The sequence below is a fragment of the Amblyomma americanum genome, chromosome 1, assembly GCF_052857255.1.
Source record: "Amblyomma americanum isolate KBUSLIRL-KWMA chromosome 1, ASM5285725v1, whole genome shotgun sequence".
In the NCBI taxonomy this organism is placed as follows: Eukaryota; Metazoa; Arthropoda; class Arachnida; order Ixodida; family Ixodidae; genus Amblyomma; species Amblyomma americanum.
In genome coordinates, this window is record NC_135497.1 from 370897782 (window position 1) to 370916258 (window position 18477).

The following is an 18477-nucleotide window of genomic DNA, read 5'->3' on the forward strand; positions in this document are numbered from 1 at the left end:
ATACTGCATTCGAGCACGGTCCTTGTTTGACCCTGTCAGAATGAAATAGAAGCACAAACAGTCTGCAGCAACGCCTAAAAAGAAAAAAAAGTTTTTGCGACAACGGAAGTGCTGCTAAGTGAGTATGCCTTAATGACTTTGTACTGAATAAGTTTTTCTATCACCTGTGACTTTATGAAAATCTATTACAGTGGAAATAAAACATAAGTATACTAGACGACAAATCACAATACACAGCTGCAAATGCATTAGCTACTACAAATGCGTGGTCACTACTGACTGACCTCTCAAGCCAGTCTGCAGATAAGAAAATGAATACACACCTGAACAGTTTTGTCACACCACCGATTAGCAGCATTTTCCCCGTGTCTGCCTCCAAGAAGCATTTGATAAGCGCAGGCTACTTCATATGGGTCCTTGACCTTCAATTTTTGATCAAGACAGACAACAAGGATGGCTTTCTTGATGAATTCCACAGATTCAGCATTGCGAGGATCTGCATCAAAGGCAAAGCAATCAGTTCTGAATAATAACAGCTTACTGAACAGGCGTGGCGTGTCGATGGATAACTTAGCGGAAATTTCGCATTTCAAACTACAGCCCACCTTTGTAGCTCTTATTCGAGGCAGGTGCGCACTCTTAATGAATCATCATTAGTAGATTAGCAAGAATCGTGATTTCTGGAAAATTTGCACTCTGGACTTGGTGGCCAAACATTTGCAGCAGTAAGAGTGCATTAATAGGATCAGCTGCACTGCAAGAGGCAATGGGTGCAGCCAAGAGGGAGCAACATGCTCGGAATGCTGCACGTAGGTGGATGGCCAGAGCCCCTAAAATGTGTACCAGATGGAACAGAGAACTTATGACACTGGCCGCAAACGCTTTGTGCAACAAGATTCGCAAGTCCATACTTACATATTTCTCAGACCATAAAGCTCTCACTGTAGCATTGCCATAATATAAACACAAATGTTGTATAGTACCATTAGGCGTGGCATTGCCGTAGCATTACACCTCTGCAAACCAGTTAGCGATGACGATCCATCATACCACTGTAGTAAATGGCTGGAATTTTTATGGCCAACACAATCACCATCATGCAATCAAAAGTAGTGAAAACTATGCCAGTTTTTCAAATGATCTCTATACCTAAAACATATTCTGAACATGGCGCAAAAGGGGGCAGGAACAAAGAAGGCACATAAAAACAAACGGACCAGGAATCCTGTTCCTGTTGTGCAGCCTTAAGAATACATTACAAATATGAACCAACTAGCACAAACCTAAGTGTTACTCTCACTACAAGCCTATTCACCAGAGGAGTAACACTTCACTAATTTCCTTTTACTTATCCCCATGAAAAATAACTTTTCAGTTAATATGGTCTTTCCAATTTCTCCTATTGCATTATATAACCATAAGGGAACTCGGACTGCATGCTCTAAATAGCCATATATTCATTTCATGCCCAACCACCACGCGTGAATATTTACACCAGTTTCATTTACTGTCCATGTAATGCCCATTAGCTAGATCACTTAGTCCATAAGCTTGACTTCACTTCATTATTACAAACACTGTATCAATGCTAATAATTATCATCAAGATCTAACAGATTCAAAATGAAACTGCCCCTTTCCTTTTGCACGATTGTTACCCCATACCACACTACGATAAATTAAGCAGATAGCTTGTCGGGAGAATTCACTCTTTGTTTCAATTTTTAAAACTTGAGCCTGATTTAGGCCGTCTGGACAACGAACTATTTCATGAACTTTTACACTACAAAGAACACCTAATCTGATGAAAGAAATAGCAAGAAAAAATCAAAACTGCAGTAAACCTCCATTCTTCAATCTGTGTGTTCTTCACACGCACCCCTGCACTCTGTCTTTGAGCAGTCCGCCACGGTTGTGCCAAAAGAACACTGCAGACAATGCAGACATCAAGAAGGTGTCTGCTAGTGTCCTGAACAGCAATAACTAGAGCCCTGTTTGATACCTCAACCTGCTCCTCAGAACCTTCCAGTCTGTTACCTTCCAGTTCAGAAAGATTTGTCGCGCATATTTCTGCAACCTGCTAGAGCAATTTAAGTTGCCACTGCACTGCCAAACTCCACCAGTTTCAGAAAGGCCACTAACTAAACCCTTTAGACGAAGCCTTGAAGACATGCACACTAGGTGAACATTCTTTGCTGTAACCATTCTTATTTAAAGATATCTTCACTAAAGACAAAGGGGAATGTACAGTTGAGTATGAAAATTCAACTGCAATTTGAGAATTTGAGTTTCACCTTACTCCATCCGTTCTTTAGTTTGTTTTTTTGCTGTATGCAAGCACTAACTAACTTCACGGGCTAAAAGAAAAAAAAGAAAGCTTACCCTGGCAGAGCTCATCGAACACCTTTGCCCAAAAATCTCTGTGCTCAGTTGTCAGAATGCCAATTCCAGCGCCAGCACTTGTCGACATATTTACCACCTGATGAAGTTGCTGAAGAATTTGGTGCTCATCATACGGATTCCCTTGGCCATCATAGACGTCTAGTGCAAAGAACTGGCAGAAGAACACAAAGCATTAGGGCCACCATGGAGGAATAAAGCCATGCATGAGTACCGAAAAAAAAGGAAACAGCAGTTACTTTCAAGTTGTTACGACATCACTTGCAAACTAAATCTTAGCAGTTTTTACCACATTAAGGTAAATGGGCTGCCCAGATCAGACAGACAAACGTCATGAAGTGCACTTTCTTGGACGTCTCCTCCAAGAATAGACAGAAGCCGTACAAGAGGAATGCGTTACCAGACTGGCAAGTTCTCCAGTCAGTTACCTACACATTTGAGTACGTTACACTGCTTAATGAAGAGACATCCGAAAAAAAGTATACACGTTTTGCACCACAGGATGGATTGCACACGTCTGCACAGTCTCTGCAACAAAGCGTCATCAATGAGTCCCAGTCTCTGTGCTCTTGTCATTTCAATTAGCTGTCATTAAAGCGCACCCCTTGTCGGGCGCGTGGCCTTACCGCATCCGAACGTAGCTGGAAGAAACGGCCGCCGCGGTTATGTGCGTGTACTTGCAGGCGATTCGGCGCGCCCAAGAAACAGCCGGCGCTTTGTGTTTCTATGTGCGTGCTTGCCGCTCAGCGGCGACGGACGAGACCCCCCCCCCCCAAACAGCAGTTACGGGGTCATCATCCGATAAGACCAAGGTCTGCGTGCCGCCTCCGTAACGACGGGAACCAGCTCAAGATGCCTTCCCAGGGAGTCGACTTGACCGAAGGGAGCAGCGGGGAAGCAAGGACGAGGGAGGGCAAGCTAGAAAGGAAGGCCGGGAAGAGAGGAGAGACGACCAAGGAGGACTGGACAGACGGGTCGTGGATGCCGAGACGAGAGGCCGCATCCCGACGGCCGAGTGGTGTCACCACAATTGTGAATAGATGTAAACAAATTAGGCACTGTGTAATCGGAATGTTCGGTGTGGTCTGGCTGAATCGGGAGGAGAGGAAAACAAAATAGAGGAAGGAACCTGCCTGACTGGCGCAGTCGACAGGATGAGGGAACCTGCCTGACTCCCCTCATTCATAGTAATTCTTCCTGCCAAATCTGATAAGCTTATTGTGCCCAAGATTAAAAAGTATAAAAGCTTTACTGTAAACAAAGACGCTGCTTCAAATACAATGTACAGTCACCGACCGATTTTTCGGACTCTAAGGGACCTGAAAAATGGTCTGAATAATCGAACAGCTAAAAAAATCCATGATGTACAAAAAATCACTTTATTAAGATGAAATCGGCTTAAAAATGTCACTGATTTTACCTTCCAGCAAATTTCTCGTACTGGCGACGATTTGCGCCAAGGTTGTACTTTCACTGTACACGCTAGACAGAAAGGTCACCGCATTTGGTTAGAATACTTCCCACGCTTCTTTGACGGACCCTGCGGGGCCATGTTGTCCATAACTCAAGTGTGCACCACACCGCTCGTTAAACACACGCAAAGATAAGGCACTTTTCTTTCAAAGCGGAAAACCGCCGGACGCATTCACAAAACGGCGAACAGATGTAACTTCGTGAAGACTGAGCGCCAGTCGGCCAACGCGCTCAGAGAAACCCAAGTGACGAAACGGCGAACGGCGAACGTATGAGACCCGCCGCGGTGGCTCAGTGGTTAGGGCGCTCGGCTACTGATCCGTAGTACCCGGGTTGGAACCCGACCGCGGTGGCCGTGTTTTGATGGAGGCGAAACGCAAAGGGGCCCGTGTGCTGTGCGATGTCAGTGCACGTTAAAGATCCCCAGGTAGTCGAAATTATTCCGGAGCCCTCCATTACGGCACCTCTTTCTTCCTTTCTTCTCTCAGTCCCTCCTTTATCCCTTCCGGCTGAGATGTGAGATAGCTCCGGCACAATTTCCTTCCTCCAACAACCAATTCTCAACGTATGGGACAAGCGATAACTGCCCGCGGCAACGTCGGCGACAAAAGGCAAGTTGGCGGCGATGACAATCCGGCGGCCACTTCGAAGTGTCAGAGATCGCAGGGACCTCTACTGGCAACAATGAGGTACCGAATGTGTGTCAAGCCAAGCTAACTGCAGCATAAATCCACCTCAATCCAAGATGGCGCATTTTGCGCCGGCGAAAAAGCCGATAAGATGATCGATTTTGGCCCGCAGGCGACTGGAATTAGTCCGAAAAATCGAACTTTCGGACTTTTAAAGTCCGGAATATCCGTCGCGAATATGTATGTGCTTCTATGGGATGACTGACGGTGCCTCATCGAAGTCCGAAATATCCTACAAGTCCGAATTGTTGGAGTCCGAATTACCGTTGGCTACTGTACAAGCAAAGTTTTCAAAGCTATACGCTGCTTTCATTGAAAAAGACTTCTAAAAATTCTAAATATTTGAGTTTTCTAAAAATAGAAAACTGGGCAATTTGGGCACACGTGCCACCTGCACACCTCCCATTCACTCCTAGGGGTCCATTCTGTCAGCACTACTTTAGGACACAAGTACTAACAGAGCAACTTTCTCAAAACCCACTGCTACTGCTGCCATAGCTCGTATCTCAAAGGTAGGTGCTGAAACATATAACAGAAATTACAGATAGGCTACGGTACTTTGAAAACAAAACTGTAATAAGTGATGTATTAGAGAAAAATCTGATCTGGTAAACAGTTTTAGAGAAAACCTGCCATTTCCAATGTTTATGAAATAATGAGCAAAGATAGCACTTAATGACTCACATAAAAAATGTACTCAGAGTGAATTTATTTCCTTATTTCAAAATATAGCAAGCATAAGGTGGCCCGAAAAAACACTCACTGAATTTTTTTGCCGCGAAAACCTTACGAACTTTGTGCCTGAATTTGAGCTCAAAAAATATTGCCCAATTTTTACCCCCAAAAATTCCGGAAAAACATACCCCAAAAATAGGGGTGTACGAATATCGAAATTTTCGAATACGAATCGAATATGAAGAAAAAATGGCTTGGAATATCGAATATCTGGTCAGTACAAAAAATAAATTAAGAAAAGATAAACAAGCAAAAATTGTTGCTCATATTTTTTTCAAAATCAAAATAGTGTATGGCCTTTGCAACTGAAATAAACAAAACTAGACTGCCTGAGCACCGTATAAAAAGAAAGATGATAAACGCAAAAATGTATACTACTTAATTGAACTGCATAACAGTATCCAGCCTGTAATGTGGTCAGGCAAAATGCAATCCATAACATGGCAAGACTGAAAACAAAAATAACATGATGGCTAGTAAAAACTTCATTTATTCGGAGTTCAAAGAACCGACAGAAATGCCCAGGTTATTTGAAGGTCGATATATAAAATGCCCAGTGGCCATGAAAAAAAAAAATACCGAAAATGTGGTAGTCTTATGAGGCGGCTCTATCGTGCAAACACCTGTTATCCCGTGACGAGCACAGAGTTTCGGCGTGCTGGAAGACATCGCGAACGTAAGCGAGATGGGAACGTGCATTGACGTCAGAATGGAGAGTCTGCTTCTAAAAAAGGAAAAAAAAATGACGAGCGACGTGTCAGCCAGTGACACGGTGCTGAGATTGGACTGCTGGCGAATGCGCGGGCCGACAGTTGCCATTGCAACGGGCGAGTGGCCAAGCTCAGAAACCAAAGCTACGCGGCCAGGTTATTTTTTTGACCTAGTGACAGGGGCCCTCCGAACATTGTCACGCCTGCCGTTAGGCCCACTTAAGAGGTGCATGGGTTACAGTGCACCATGCAATACGCGTGATTTTTACAGGATCGCTTGCCCTGTTGCGACACCTCGACTCGCCTCTTAGGCAGCCTCACGTGAAATTCAGAAAGTAGGCTTTCCCGCATAGCGTTGTTGACCAAAACAAGATGGCAGTGGTCACGCTCAGGCAGTTAAGGTGACAGATCGAATGCGATGACTGTGGGCATTAGTTAGATAACATATTACGGAAGGATAAAAAAATAAACGTGCTTTCGCGTTGCAATTGTTGGAAGCGGGTCGTCCCCCATGTTGTTCGCAGCACGTGTGGTATGTGGGAAAGCCTACTTGCGGAATTGCGCACAAGGTCAAGCCTAGCGGCATCGGAACGCAATCGGTCGATGCGATAAACGATGGAGAAGAAAGAGAACAGGGCCTTTATATTGTTTTCCTGGAACTTTAAACTCTATATTCAGATAATTTGTCCAGATATTGCGCTATTTCAACAATCAGATTTACGAAAGTCGGTGCGGTATACGATTGCTGCCGAGTATACGGGAATTTTTGAATATTCGGAAATTCACCAATATCATTTCTACAAATATCATATCATACAAATATGAACCGAATACAAAACATATTCGATTTGTATTCGAAATTGCGAATATTCGCACACCCCTACCCAAAAATGAAGGGCCCTCGGTGTAATGTAGCAAGTCTTGCTAAGCCATACGTATGTGTGCATGACTTCTGGGAAAAACTATGAAGGTGACCTAGAAGGCAAAATGTGTGGCAGTAAACACAAATGTATGTCACACATAATACCAGCACTGGCGAAAAACAATGCACCACGACATTGCACAGCTCTATGACCTCATGGACAGGTCCCTGTGCAGAGTGGTTCAAGTCAGGTTCATCAATCAGTATCCAAGGTGAAGTTTCACATCCAAGGCTTAAGTCATACTTTGTCTTTTGGATGAAAAAATAACAGTCCGTTCTCTAGATGTAAAAGCATATAATATACTTTGAAGCAGCCGCCATGGTGGCCCAGTGGTTATGGTGCTCGGCTGCAGACCCGAAAGACGGGGGCTCAATCCCAACCACAGAGGTCGCATTTCGATGGAGGTTATATGCTAGAGGCCCGTGTACTCTGTGATGTCAGTGCATGTTAAAGAACCCCAGGTGGTCGAAATTATCCGGAACCCTCCACTACAGCGTCCCTCATAGCCCAGGTCTCTTTGGGACGTTAAACCGACCAAACCAAGCCAAACACTTTGAACCTCAGAACACTTCCAACACAGTTAGGTCAATGCTTGACACACAAAATAAATGTTAAAAGGTTTCAGCTTTTTTCAGTGTCATTTATATTTTATCATTCTAGAATGCCTCAGAAAAATTTGCTGCCATACCTCATTGTTGTGAACTACAAGCACATGCTTGGGCGGATTGTCACTTAGGAAGTAGGTTGCCAAGCCGTCTTGCTTGTAGCCAGGAACACGGCATGTGCTGAAAATTTTCTGGTACTGGGACATATCTAGAGGATCCTTGCCCATCATTTCTGGCTCAAACTGTTGCCTGGCCAGACAAAGAGAAAGAAAAAATTTGTTGCATTTACCTGCTTCTCTGCAACAGGACAAGCTTTTAAGACAAACATTCATGCACGATTTTTTAAAATCCAGGTGGTCACAATTGATGCATAGCTCTCTACTATCATGTGCCCTTAGCCCAGGTGTTGTTATAATGCATGAAAATCTATTAATTTTAATTTTCTGCTATTTCCTGTCATGTCTTTAGTTTACTGATGGGCACACTCGCCACACTGGCTCAATGCATTTTGGGTTCGGCTGCTGATCCCAAGTTCATGGGTCTGAATACAGCTGTGTGGTGGCCATATTTCGATGGGGGAAATACAGGGAACAAACACCCCTGTGCTGTGCGATGTCAGCCCACGTTAAAGAACCCCAGGTGATCTTTATTATCTGGAGCCCTCCACTATGACATCCCTCATAGCCCATGTGTAAGACCCCTAGTTTCCTACGATTCCATGAAAAATCGTGGATTTAAACAATTTTGTGCGGAATTTTGCGTTGCCAGCCAGATTCGCATTTTTTAATGCAACTGCTGCTATGGACACCAGTAGGAGCGACAGAATAATGGGAAAATGATTAATTTACCATATTTTGATGAATACAACATGAGGGGGAGTTAGAGTCATCAGGAAAATTTTAAAAGAAATATTATTACGATTATAACGAAATTCCAAACCATTCAGGCCAATAGCCAGAGGAAGATCTGCTACAGGTCAGGCTTATGCCAGAAAAAAAGATTAGAGGTTGCAAGCATGCCTGGATTTAGTCAAGAACTGCTGTCTAGCCTAGCTGCCGAGTGGCAACCTGAAGATTGCTTTAAGAACCGAAATCCAGTGACAGAGACCTCGCACCATTTCTTTCTAAGCAAGCCAAATGAGGTGAGTATTTCGAATTCCCATCTTTCTTGGCTGGAACAGAAAAAGTGATCTCAACACTCTCTTCCATTTTGAGTCATTATTTCAATGTTCAATTTATTTATTTCCCATGTACACATGGTGATGGCCGAGGGGAAAAAGCCAAAAATCGCGGCTTCACACACCTCTCGTCCCCTACATTGCAGGGCAGCAGGCAACATGCAAGTAACGTATCCAAGCAGCATCACGAAATACATACAAAAAATGGTTGCCAAAAACGACTGGCGCATCATTAGAAAAAAAGAATCACAAGTCAAGGACATCAAGGAAAACGGGAACAAAAAAACATCGCATAGAAAAAACAGGTCTCTGGTTGTTCAAATCAAGTCAACATTTCATGAAAACAAAGGAAATCAGAGGCAATGAAAGCATGGTGAAATCTAAAAAGTAGCACATACATCCTGTATATCTTTGCGGCATGCTCGTGATATGTCAACATGTGCAGCATGAAACTTATTTAGAAGATGGGGCAACGTGTTTGCTAGGCTATGTGTGCTGTACATTGTGCGGCATGTTGAAATGTGACACATTTCACTGTGTCTGCTGGGGTAAATTTGCACATTTAGCGAAACATGTGCCGTGTCACCCATGTAATTCACATATTGTTTTATTTCCTTCTTATATCTTTGAGCCTAACATTATAAAGTTAAGATACTTGTACAGCACTGTATTGGCGGAATAAATCGCAAGTGCTTAGATCAAAACTGACATTTGGCATTGCACGTAGAGCCTTCTTCTGTAATAGGTATGTCTTATTTTTATTGGTAACTGTAGTTGTTCCTCAAACTAAGTGTGCATAGTTTACGTGAGACATAAAGGGCGAACTGTACAGGAGAAGTTTAACTTTGCATGGAAGAAAGTAACGATGCCGGTTAATGATACCCATGACACGAGAAAGCTTACTGATGACAGCGTTAACATGATGGTCCCAGCTTAACTGACTGTTTATAAAACTGTTTACCAGCTTAACTGACTGATCTTACATCAAACAAGTGCCATTCTTTGAGTGAACATAACACAAAACATTACTTGATAGTGAGTTACAAAAGCCACCTTCAATTTTAGAAGATAGGTCTCTGTAGCATGCAAGGCATTTGCTAAAAAATAATGCCTGTATGTTTCTTTCATGCATCTTATGCTTCCAGCGAAATTTTGCACAATTTTGCAAGATTTTGTGCATTTTTTATTCTGTGTCTACAGAATTGGAAATCTTGCACCACAGAAAGTTGGGGGCCTTACCCATGTGTCACTTGGGACGTCAAAGCCTCCAATTTACAATATGCATGAATGCTGAATACAATAGGCATGAATGCAAGCGTCTTGCGCTAAGAAAAACCTAGCAAACCATATGTGAATACTTAAGGTGATGTGTAGCACAAAAACAAGGATGACAATAAACTGATGACCTTAAGTCCTAGTATTGTCCTTGGCTTCTTTGCACTATAAACATGGCTTTAAACACACAATATTTGGTTAACCAGCCTAAGAAAACACTATTCAACTACACGTGTGAATAAACCACTATGTAAATAAAGATAAGATGGTGGTTGTGATCCATTGAGGAACCACTATAGACTGTAGTCAGAAATAAATATAGCATGCTCTTCCAGCACTGACACAACGGACATTACGGAGGTTCGACCTCTTCACAGATCTGCTTTTGGAAAAAAGCTGCTTGTTATGTCTGAACGATTTTTTTTTAAAAATAAGCCAATTCCTAGCCTATACCCTCCGAGGGCACTTCATTAATAGGAAAACAAGTGGGAATGAAACAAGAAGCAGGTCATGATTTGGCTATTAGCTCAACATGTTGCGGAATAAGTTTTCTTTACAGATTAAAACATGAGACTAAAAACTCACCTTTCTACCAATGCCTTGAAGTCTAGAGCACCAGCTATGAGCAGAGCTGCGTGCCTGTGAATTAAGAGCAAATTGAACTCTGTGAGGAATCTGACATTTTCAAAACAGCATTAGAAAAAATCTCAAAAAGTTAAGTACTTGAGTTGGTCTTCCTTCTGCATGAACGTCTGCTTTGGCAGTGCCATAGCAGGGTTTGAGTACACAACCAATGGCATCCTATATGAAAGGTAGGCTCCTTGCAACCACCAATCTGCAAGCTAAGCATACAAAGTATTGCATGTTTACAGCAAACATAATGCACTTGAATTTTAAACAAGCACTAACAAAGCACTCAAGGCTATTTCAACACAGAATGCCTATGTTTACTAGTCTAGAATATCCTATTGAGTGTTTTTTGGCACTATTAAGCAGAAAAGACAATTTACAGAAATGTGTTAGGCTACACAACAAAGCAAGGAATAGTTTATTGCAGATAAAGATCTTATGTCACCTCAACATCGAGCTGACACAGCCCCTGAACTGGCAGACACCCAGGAGTAATGCAAGACCTGTGTTCTGCAGAACTTAAGGTGACATCATCCTCGCTCCCAATGTAAGTCACCTTTCACTCTTGGCTCATAAAGTTTCAATTTGTAATGCTTTCAGGAGCAAAAACATGCCACCTAAAATAACAAAGCACACACTGACCCAGTTTTCTGTTGATGCTGCTTTAGATTCCAGTACCTTATACAACTTCTCTCCTATTCCATTTGGCTTTCCAAATTCCTGAACAACCTGGAAAATGCCGAAAGGCCAGTAAGAAAACGACGACATGATGAAGCAGGGTAACTTCTGCCAGTTCTACACATGTGAACAGGGCAGCAAAAACGATAGGAACAGTCAAGCATGCCTTCTTTAGCATCAAGTGCCTCATAACTGAATTGTCCAGAAGTTGGGAATTTAAAACCCTAAATTTTCATCTTTAACTATTAATTATAATGATATTTGAAAGCATGTTTTATGACAGGACAAAGTTGGCACTATAACTCCAACCAAAATGGCTCTAATAGCAGAAAGGTAATGTGTGCTTGCAGGTACATGACAAAGAATCTGGAGCGGCACTCAAATGTTCATCCAAGCCGCGGCGGTCGAATTTTGATGGAGGCGAATTTCTACAGGCCCGTGTACTGTGCAATGTCAGTGCATGTTAAAGAACCCCAGGTGGTAGAAATTTCCGGAGCCCTTAACTACGGCGTCTCTCATAGCCTGGGTCGCTTTGGGACGTTAAACCCCCATAAACCATCAAATGTTCAGTAAAAACATCCAAGATTATGCAAAAGAGAGATTCTAAAGCCTTGCCTTCACGTGGGTGGGCACATCAGGAAATGCAGTACAGGAAAATGAAATTCAGGCACAATTCAAGCTGCTGTTTTCATAACACTGGGTTTAAGAGGATACAAGCTGATAAAGTACATGCAGTTGCTTTTAAAAAAGTTCTGCACAGAATTCCCCACAGTATGTGACTGGTATAAAAACATGGACAATATAGTTATGAAACAGATTGGCTCCACATCTGACCATACTGGTAGCAAATGAGGGTATATGTAGGTTGGTTAAAATACCCACTAACAGGCTTGGAAAGGACGTTTCCTTGTATAGCTCCACTGTCGCAACATTTGGAAAAGTAAATGCACATGGTTAGTGGCTACCACACTTTTTTTGATGAGCACTAACTGTTTGCTCGCAGCGTGTCTTCCATGCTCACAGCTTCCTGGCTTTTCAGCCAATAAAGTATATATTCTGAAACTTAACATAGGATTACTTGTGCACAAGTCAGGTTCTGCCCACCTCTTCTTATGTACCATGTAAACTCAGAAAACAAGACTTCTTGGCAATTTTAGGCAGCTCATGCATAGTATTAGAAAAAAGTGCTCGAAATCAGAATGTAGAGATATTGAAAAAGTCCCTCCAGAAAGCTCGAAGGTTCAGCACTAGACAAGTTGTTTAAAAAATGAAAGTGTCACCAGCATTTAGTGCAACAAAAAGCACACATTCACACAACAGCAGTTAAAATTGCTAGTGCCACTGCAACACGCAGCAAAAAGTAATCTACACAATGCTAAAAAACAAAATTTACCAATTGAAATGAGCAACCTTGTGTAAGCTTAAGCCAATACATTGACAGCCCATGCTGGATACAGTGTAGCTAGTGACGATAGTACAAATTATGACAACAAAAACAAGCAACCATTGGGAACAGCCATGAGGCTCTGTCATTACCTCATCTGCCATGCTTCCCGCTGTCAGCTTACCGCACCACTCATAGACAAAACCAAAACACAGTATTATCACAGATACAATAACACTTACTGCATAAAAACACACCTGAATGGCTAGCACTTTCAACCACACTGATGAGAGGTAACAAGCATGCTCTTGATTGCAAATGTAAATAAATGCGAAACAGCACTGTGATGAATGACCATATTTTTGGCACCAACAGCGAATTCACACACAAATACCAATGATAAGATGCCAAAATCAAGGGGAAAAAAAGGCAAGGTACAAATGCAAGAAGCAAGTGTGGGGCATATATGCCCAAAGTTCAGTCTCTCACCACCATCATTCAGCATAATCAAACAGTACTTAATTCTGCGCCCATAGATAAGGCTCACATATAGGAGGCATTCACATGACGTCATCCGCAAGGGGCGCTAGCGGCGGGCGCGGCATTCACCATGTTGATGGTCGCGCGCCCAGCGGCCGCAGCCAGCCGCAGCATTTACCTCGCTTGTGATGCGTGAAATGTGAGTGTATTTAGCGTCTCGCCGCAGATCATTCCTGTCCGACCCGTAACACTGTGTGACTGAGTGAATATGCCGTGAACTGCACGAAACAGAAAAGAGCAGGCCGCTGAAAAGGTTACACTTTGTGAAAACGTCGACCGGTAGGAATGTGCCGGCGCCGGCGTGGTGTGCGACGTAGTACAAGACTGCTGCCATGCGTTGAATTCACCGATATTGAGGCCCGCTTTGAGCATGGCGTAAGTTTGCCGACAGGCCAAGGAATTAAAGCATGCAAATCTATGAGAGGGTGTAATTGCTTGACAAGCGGGCGAGCCCAAGATCCGTGCTGAGGGTGCCGGCGTCCGAAGTGCCGCTTTTGGACAGGTGAGTAGTTAAACGTGCCTGTTCGTTTAGCTAGCTTAACTTGTCACCTCTGTCTGCTGAAAGTGACGTGTTACTACTCAATGTAGCAGAATCGCTGCACATCGCATTGCTGCGAACTGGCCTATAGATTCCACGTCTTGTGCAGTCGAAGCAACACCATGTTACTGCAATCAAACCTGCAAAACATTCTCGCTATGTCTGCCATCGATGCTGCGAGTGCATGACAGTATTTGCTCGACCGTTTTGTCGCGTAAATAAAGCAGCTATGATGCAATTTGCCTTTCTTCCGAAACAATGAGGCTTCAGCAGTTCGCGGACTACAGCTGCTGGAAATATGAGTTTCTGCGGCGTCAGTTTTGGAATATGGGTAAATAATCATGTGCTGTGTCATCCACGATGTGTCCTGCATGAGTAGCTGACAGTTATGATTTGGCATTAAAAGCTGCAACTCGTGTACATTCTTGCGTGCAATGCAGCCGGCCAGATTTGCTGCCGAGGTGCGGCAGGCAGCTCGGTTAAATCACGGCACAGAATTCTGCTGCAAACTCAATGCACAATAAGCGTTCCACAAAAAAAAAGTGGGCGTTGGCGCATTTAACAACGTGCAAAGATGTTACGGATCGCTAACAAATCAGGCCGTGTACCTCACGGTGTACCATGACACTACACGAGCTGGCGTGAAACGACGGCAAACATGGCGCGTTTGCCGCGGCGATGCTCGCGCCGTCTGGTAGCGCGGCCTCAGTGAATACCTCCTTTAGCACAGCTGTTGACACAGTGTTTGACTCCATTTCTACTGCTTAAAGCAGCAGCTAAAAACTAGCCGTATCACACTGGCCATGTTAGCTGCCTCCCTTTAATTCAAGGTAAAATGAAGAGGTCCTTCCTCTCGTTATAAATTTGGTTAAAAAATGCCACGCAATTTTACTGCCTCATCAGCCCTCTTATAAAGACGTTTACCAATGCCCCCGACTTATTTATCAACCCAAACAGCATGCAAAACCTTGTTTTCACAACTTAACAAGAGTCCATAATATCGATTCACATATAGGCCCGTTATGCAGCTTCGTTCCAACAAAAGTTTAGATTACTCCAAGACAACATCTAGCTCTCAGTGGAAGTAAGCGAAAGCAGTTTAGTCGATTAGCTGGTTTCTAGCACGTACAACTTGAAAGCGTTGTTTCCTAAACCACACCCGCAAACGCTAGACAAGAAGTTCCGCCTACCTTTAGAGTTTTCTCAAGTTGGCCAGCTGTAACAAGTGGCTTGACTGACTCCACGTATCTTTGAAGGGTTTCTTTCAACGGAGGCACTGGTAACTTCTTCAACTCTCTCTGCTTCGACATCATAGGACCCATTTGAACAGCCGATGCAGCCGGACGCAGTGAAACATGTTTGCTGAATTCATTCACCTATGAATTGAAAGAAGCAGATAAGGATCATATTGGAGACTGAGCATTAAAAAAAGTGCTCAACGTTTCGTCCAAACGCAAGCACGCAAAGTGAAGTTGCGCATGCAAAGACAGATAAAGAGAGCTGTATTCTAAATAACACGGTCATTTGATAATTTGTGCATTTCAAGTGACGGGAAAACAAACTGGAAGCTTTAAAGTTGTCCATCACTAAGCCGTAGGATTCTCTACAAACAGTGCAGGATGAACACGAATTGCGAGTTTTAGATGACATCTACTAACCATTTTTCCTCGTGCGCAGGCAAGTGACCCGCGAATGAGCATTTCAGCCCGCATAGAAGTCCGGCCAGTCCGGCTGTTGCGCCTGTTCTGAACTTCCTTTCCCTCGGGTCTTGTTTGTTTGCAACTCATGTCGATAGTATTAGCACCTCTAAGCAGATACGAAACCGAAAGCAACTTTACCAATCCCGAATATTGCTGTCGTTGCCCACAGAAATTCTAAGGTTGTAACTTTGACTAATTTTTTTCTAAATCTCTGAATAATATCATGCTACCAGCACACAGGGCTGCATGCTAATGCATGCAGTGCTTACCGCATTAATGTGAAACCTCCTACGGTTCAAAGCAGTACAAAAAGGTATGGTAAAATTCGCATTAATATGGTAATTTCCAGGAGGCCCACACGCGTCCGTGCCCTGGGGTGAAAAGCAAGCGGGATGCCTTCCACGGAATTCAACAAGACCCCTCGTGACAGTTAACCAATTAATTTGCAATGCCGAGTTCGAATTGAGCAAAAAAAAAAAAAAACGACGAAGGGTACAACAGCAATTACCTTGTTAGCTGTATACAAAATTTTGTCACATGTCCAAAAATGCTCGGTTCTATTCCTGGTAATTCATATTTCTTTAATTCATTTGACTGTTCCAATTTTTATAGTGATTTAGTCTTCTCACGCCTATTTTTCCCCGCGCAAATAACTCATTGGGATTATCTACTGAACCTTGGCCAATGCCCCTGCGTGGGTATGTGCCATGCTTACTAAGGAGAAGAAGACAGCGAGCGCACCGCGCTCGGGCGGCTGGTCCTGTTTTCCTTTTCCCGCTGTGCCTTTGCATTTTTTTCTTGTGTGGACAGACAGTTACAGGCGGGGTCCTCGCTCACCCCGGTGCTAGATAAGCACGTGTGACGAGTGTGTACGCGAGTGACGTGTGTAGACTGTGCGCGAAGGAGAGAGCCACCGCGGCTCACATCCTTTGGGGCTCGCATCCGCGAGAAGCCAGCGAGAAGACGACGATCCCGCCGCAGCTAGAGGCTGCAACGAGGAGCTATGATCAAGAGACACAACTCAAGGCCGTCCAGGAGGTCTCGGCAGCTCTAAAAAGGCAGCGATTGAGCGAAACCGAGAAGGGGGCAGCACCCCCAGGAAGGGGGCGGCGGCCCTCAAGGACCCACGGAAGTTGGCGGGACCAAGACCTCGAGGAGCACAACGCACGAGACGGACGTAGTGGCCGCGTCGCGGTAAAAGCTCGTCCTCCCTGCGTGGATCGGGAGCCTATCCGATTCTGCAGGCATTTTCAATAAAGTTGTTCTCTCTCTCTCTCTGGATAACGCACGCGGCGAGTTTCTAAATCACAGGTAATGTCTACGCAGTCTCCCGGCCAGGAGAGGTCCCCTTGGTCGGCTTCCCTACCACCTCATGAGTAGATATGCGTCTGGAAGCTTTTCAACGCTCCGACGTCCACAGCATTCCTGTGGCGCTGGTGCCAAAGGATGGTGGTTCTATCAAACTTAACAATCCAGGGCCTGTTCGAGCTGCTCTCCAGGCGGCCACTTCCCTTTATGAGGCAATCACTGAGGTAAGGCAGTTTGAACATGGCGGGATTCTGTGCCGTTCACCAGACCTGTCGTGCGTAAAGGATCTTCTAAACTGCTCATCTTTTGGGTCTCTTTCGGTAAATAGTTTCATTCCGTCTCATCTTGCCTTTGGTTTAGTTAGCGGTGTGGACTCGCTTGTCTCCAGTTGATACCCTCGACCTTCTCTCTGCAGCGTGTGTTGTTGCTGTGTATCGCTGTAGTCGGGAGGTGAACAATGAGCGGGTGCCAATGGAAACGGTTATTGCCACTTTTGCGAGTACTGCCTGCCTCTCAGAAATAAAAGCATGGCCCCTAATCTTCCGTGTAGATCCCCTTCCGTTTAAGCCACTGCAGTGCAGCAATTGCTGGCGATATGGCCATAGTGCTCGTGGCTGCAAGTCCACCTTGCGCTGTTGCAAATGCAGCAATGACCATCCAGCAAATTTATGCTCTGATCAAAACGAGAAGTGTTGCCTTTGTGGTGGATCTCACGCTGCAAATTCCATGGATTATCCTTCTCGGGATCATGAATTGCAAATTCTTGACATAACCGACCGCTAACGCTGTTATCGGCGCGAGGCAATATCAGAAATTAAAGAGAGAGCTCACGGCTATGCAGGTGTGTCAGCCTGTTCAGGAGTGACACTCGATTCGTTATCTCTCAGGCAATAGTGACTGCTGTGGAAGCCTCTATGACTAAGATGGTTGACAGGATAGTGTCCACTGTCACGGAGTGCATATCTAATGCTCTGGCAACGCAGATTACCCATGCCATGCAAACTGGAATGACTTCTGCCATGTCAGCCATGCGTTCGTTCATGACTCAACACTTCTTGCCTGAGCAGTCTCAGCCCCAAGAACAAGTTACTGCTGTTTCTCCACTTCCTCCGTCCACTAATTCAGATAATGCACAAATTATTCTTGATGCAGAGATGGTGGATTCGGATACGCTAATCCTTAAACGCAGCGGATCCCTCATGTCTAACCCTTCTTCTTCACATCCTCAGCCGAAATCAAAGAAGCAACAGATTGGCTCTAAGCCGAAAGAAACTATTTTAGGGCAGGCAGTTGCTGCTGCCCGGATTTCTCAACCATATGGGTGTTAAGAGTTCTCCAGTGGAACTGACAGTCACTTCTTTCAGCTTCAACAGACTTGCTGTACCTTATATCTCAACATAATCCAGACATAATTATTTTACAAGAAACTTGGCTTACATCTGAAAAACACTTCCATTTGCAAGATTAATCTTCATTTCGACAAGATCGTCAGTCAAGAGGAGGAGGCTTACTCATACTAGTTTCTTCTAAATTTTGTCACAGGGCTAAGATTACTTTTCAGTACTCTACTATAGACTATGAGTTAATGGCTTTAGACTTCGAAATTCAAGGGTGCTATCCGTTTTCATTAGTAAATGTTTATTTTCCTAGCGGTGTGCAGAATACCAGGCTGCTAGATCTCCTGCTCCTTAATTGTCAGAAGTCAATTCTCTT

At 44.0% G+C, this 18477-nt stretch overlaps 1 protein-coding gene across 5 annotated transcripts in view; it reads right to left on the reverse strand.

The window, feature by feature from the left end:
* Positions 1-15558, reverse strand: part of LOC144115647 (carnitine O-acetyltransferase-like) — a 79158-nt gene extending 63600 nt beyond the window's left edge. For all 5 annotated transcript variants that reach the window (XR_013311504.1, XM_077650087.1, XM_077650086.1 and 2 more), the window contains exons 1-8: positions 15415-15558; positions 14947-15132; positions 11259-11345; positions 10710-10828; positions 10572-10625; positions 7618-7783; positions 2382-2553; positions 324-496 (exon numbers count right to left, since the gene is read on the reverse strand). Coding sequence is in view for 4 of the 5 variants with exons in the window: in XM_077650087.1 (XP_077506213.1) it covers positions 324-496; positions 2382-2553; positions 7618-7783; positions 10572-10625; positions 10710-10828; positions 11259-11345; positions 14947-15132; positions 15415-15543 (1086 nt within the window). In the remaining variant the exon portion in view is untranslated. The remainder of the gene's footprint in view (positions 1-323; positions 497-2381; positions 2554-7617; positions 7784-10571; positions 10626-10709; positions 10829-11258; positions 11346-14946; positions 15133-15414) is intronic.
* Between the last annotated feature and the right edge of the window lie 2919 nt (positions 15559-18477).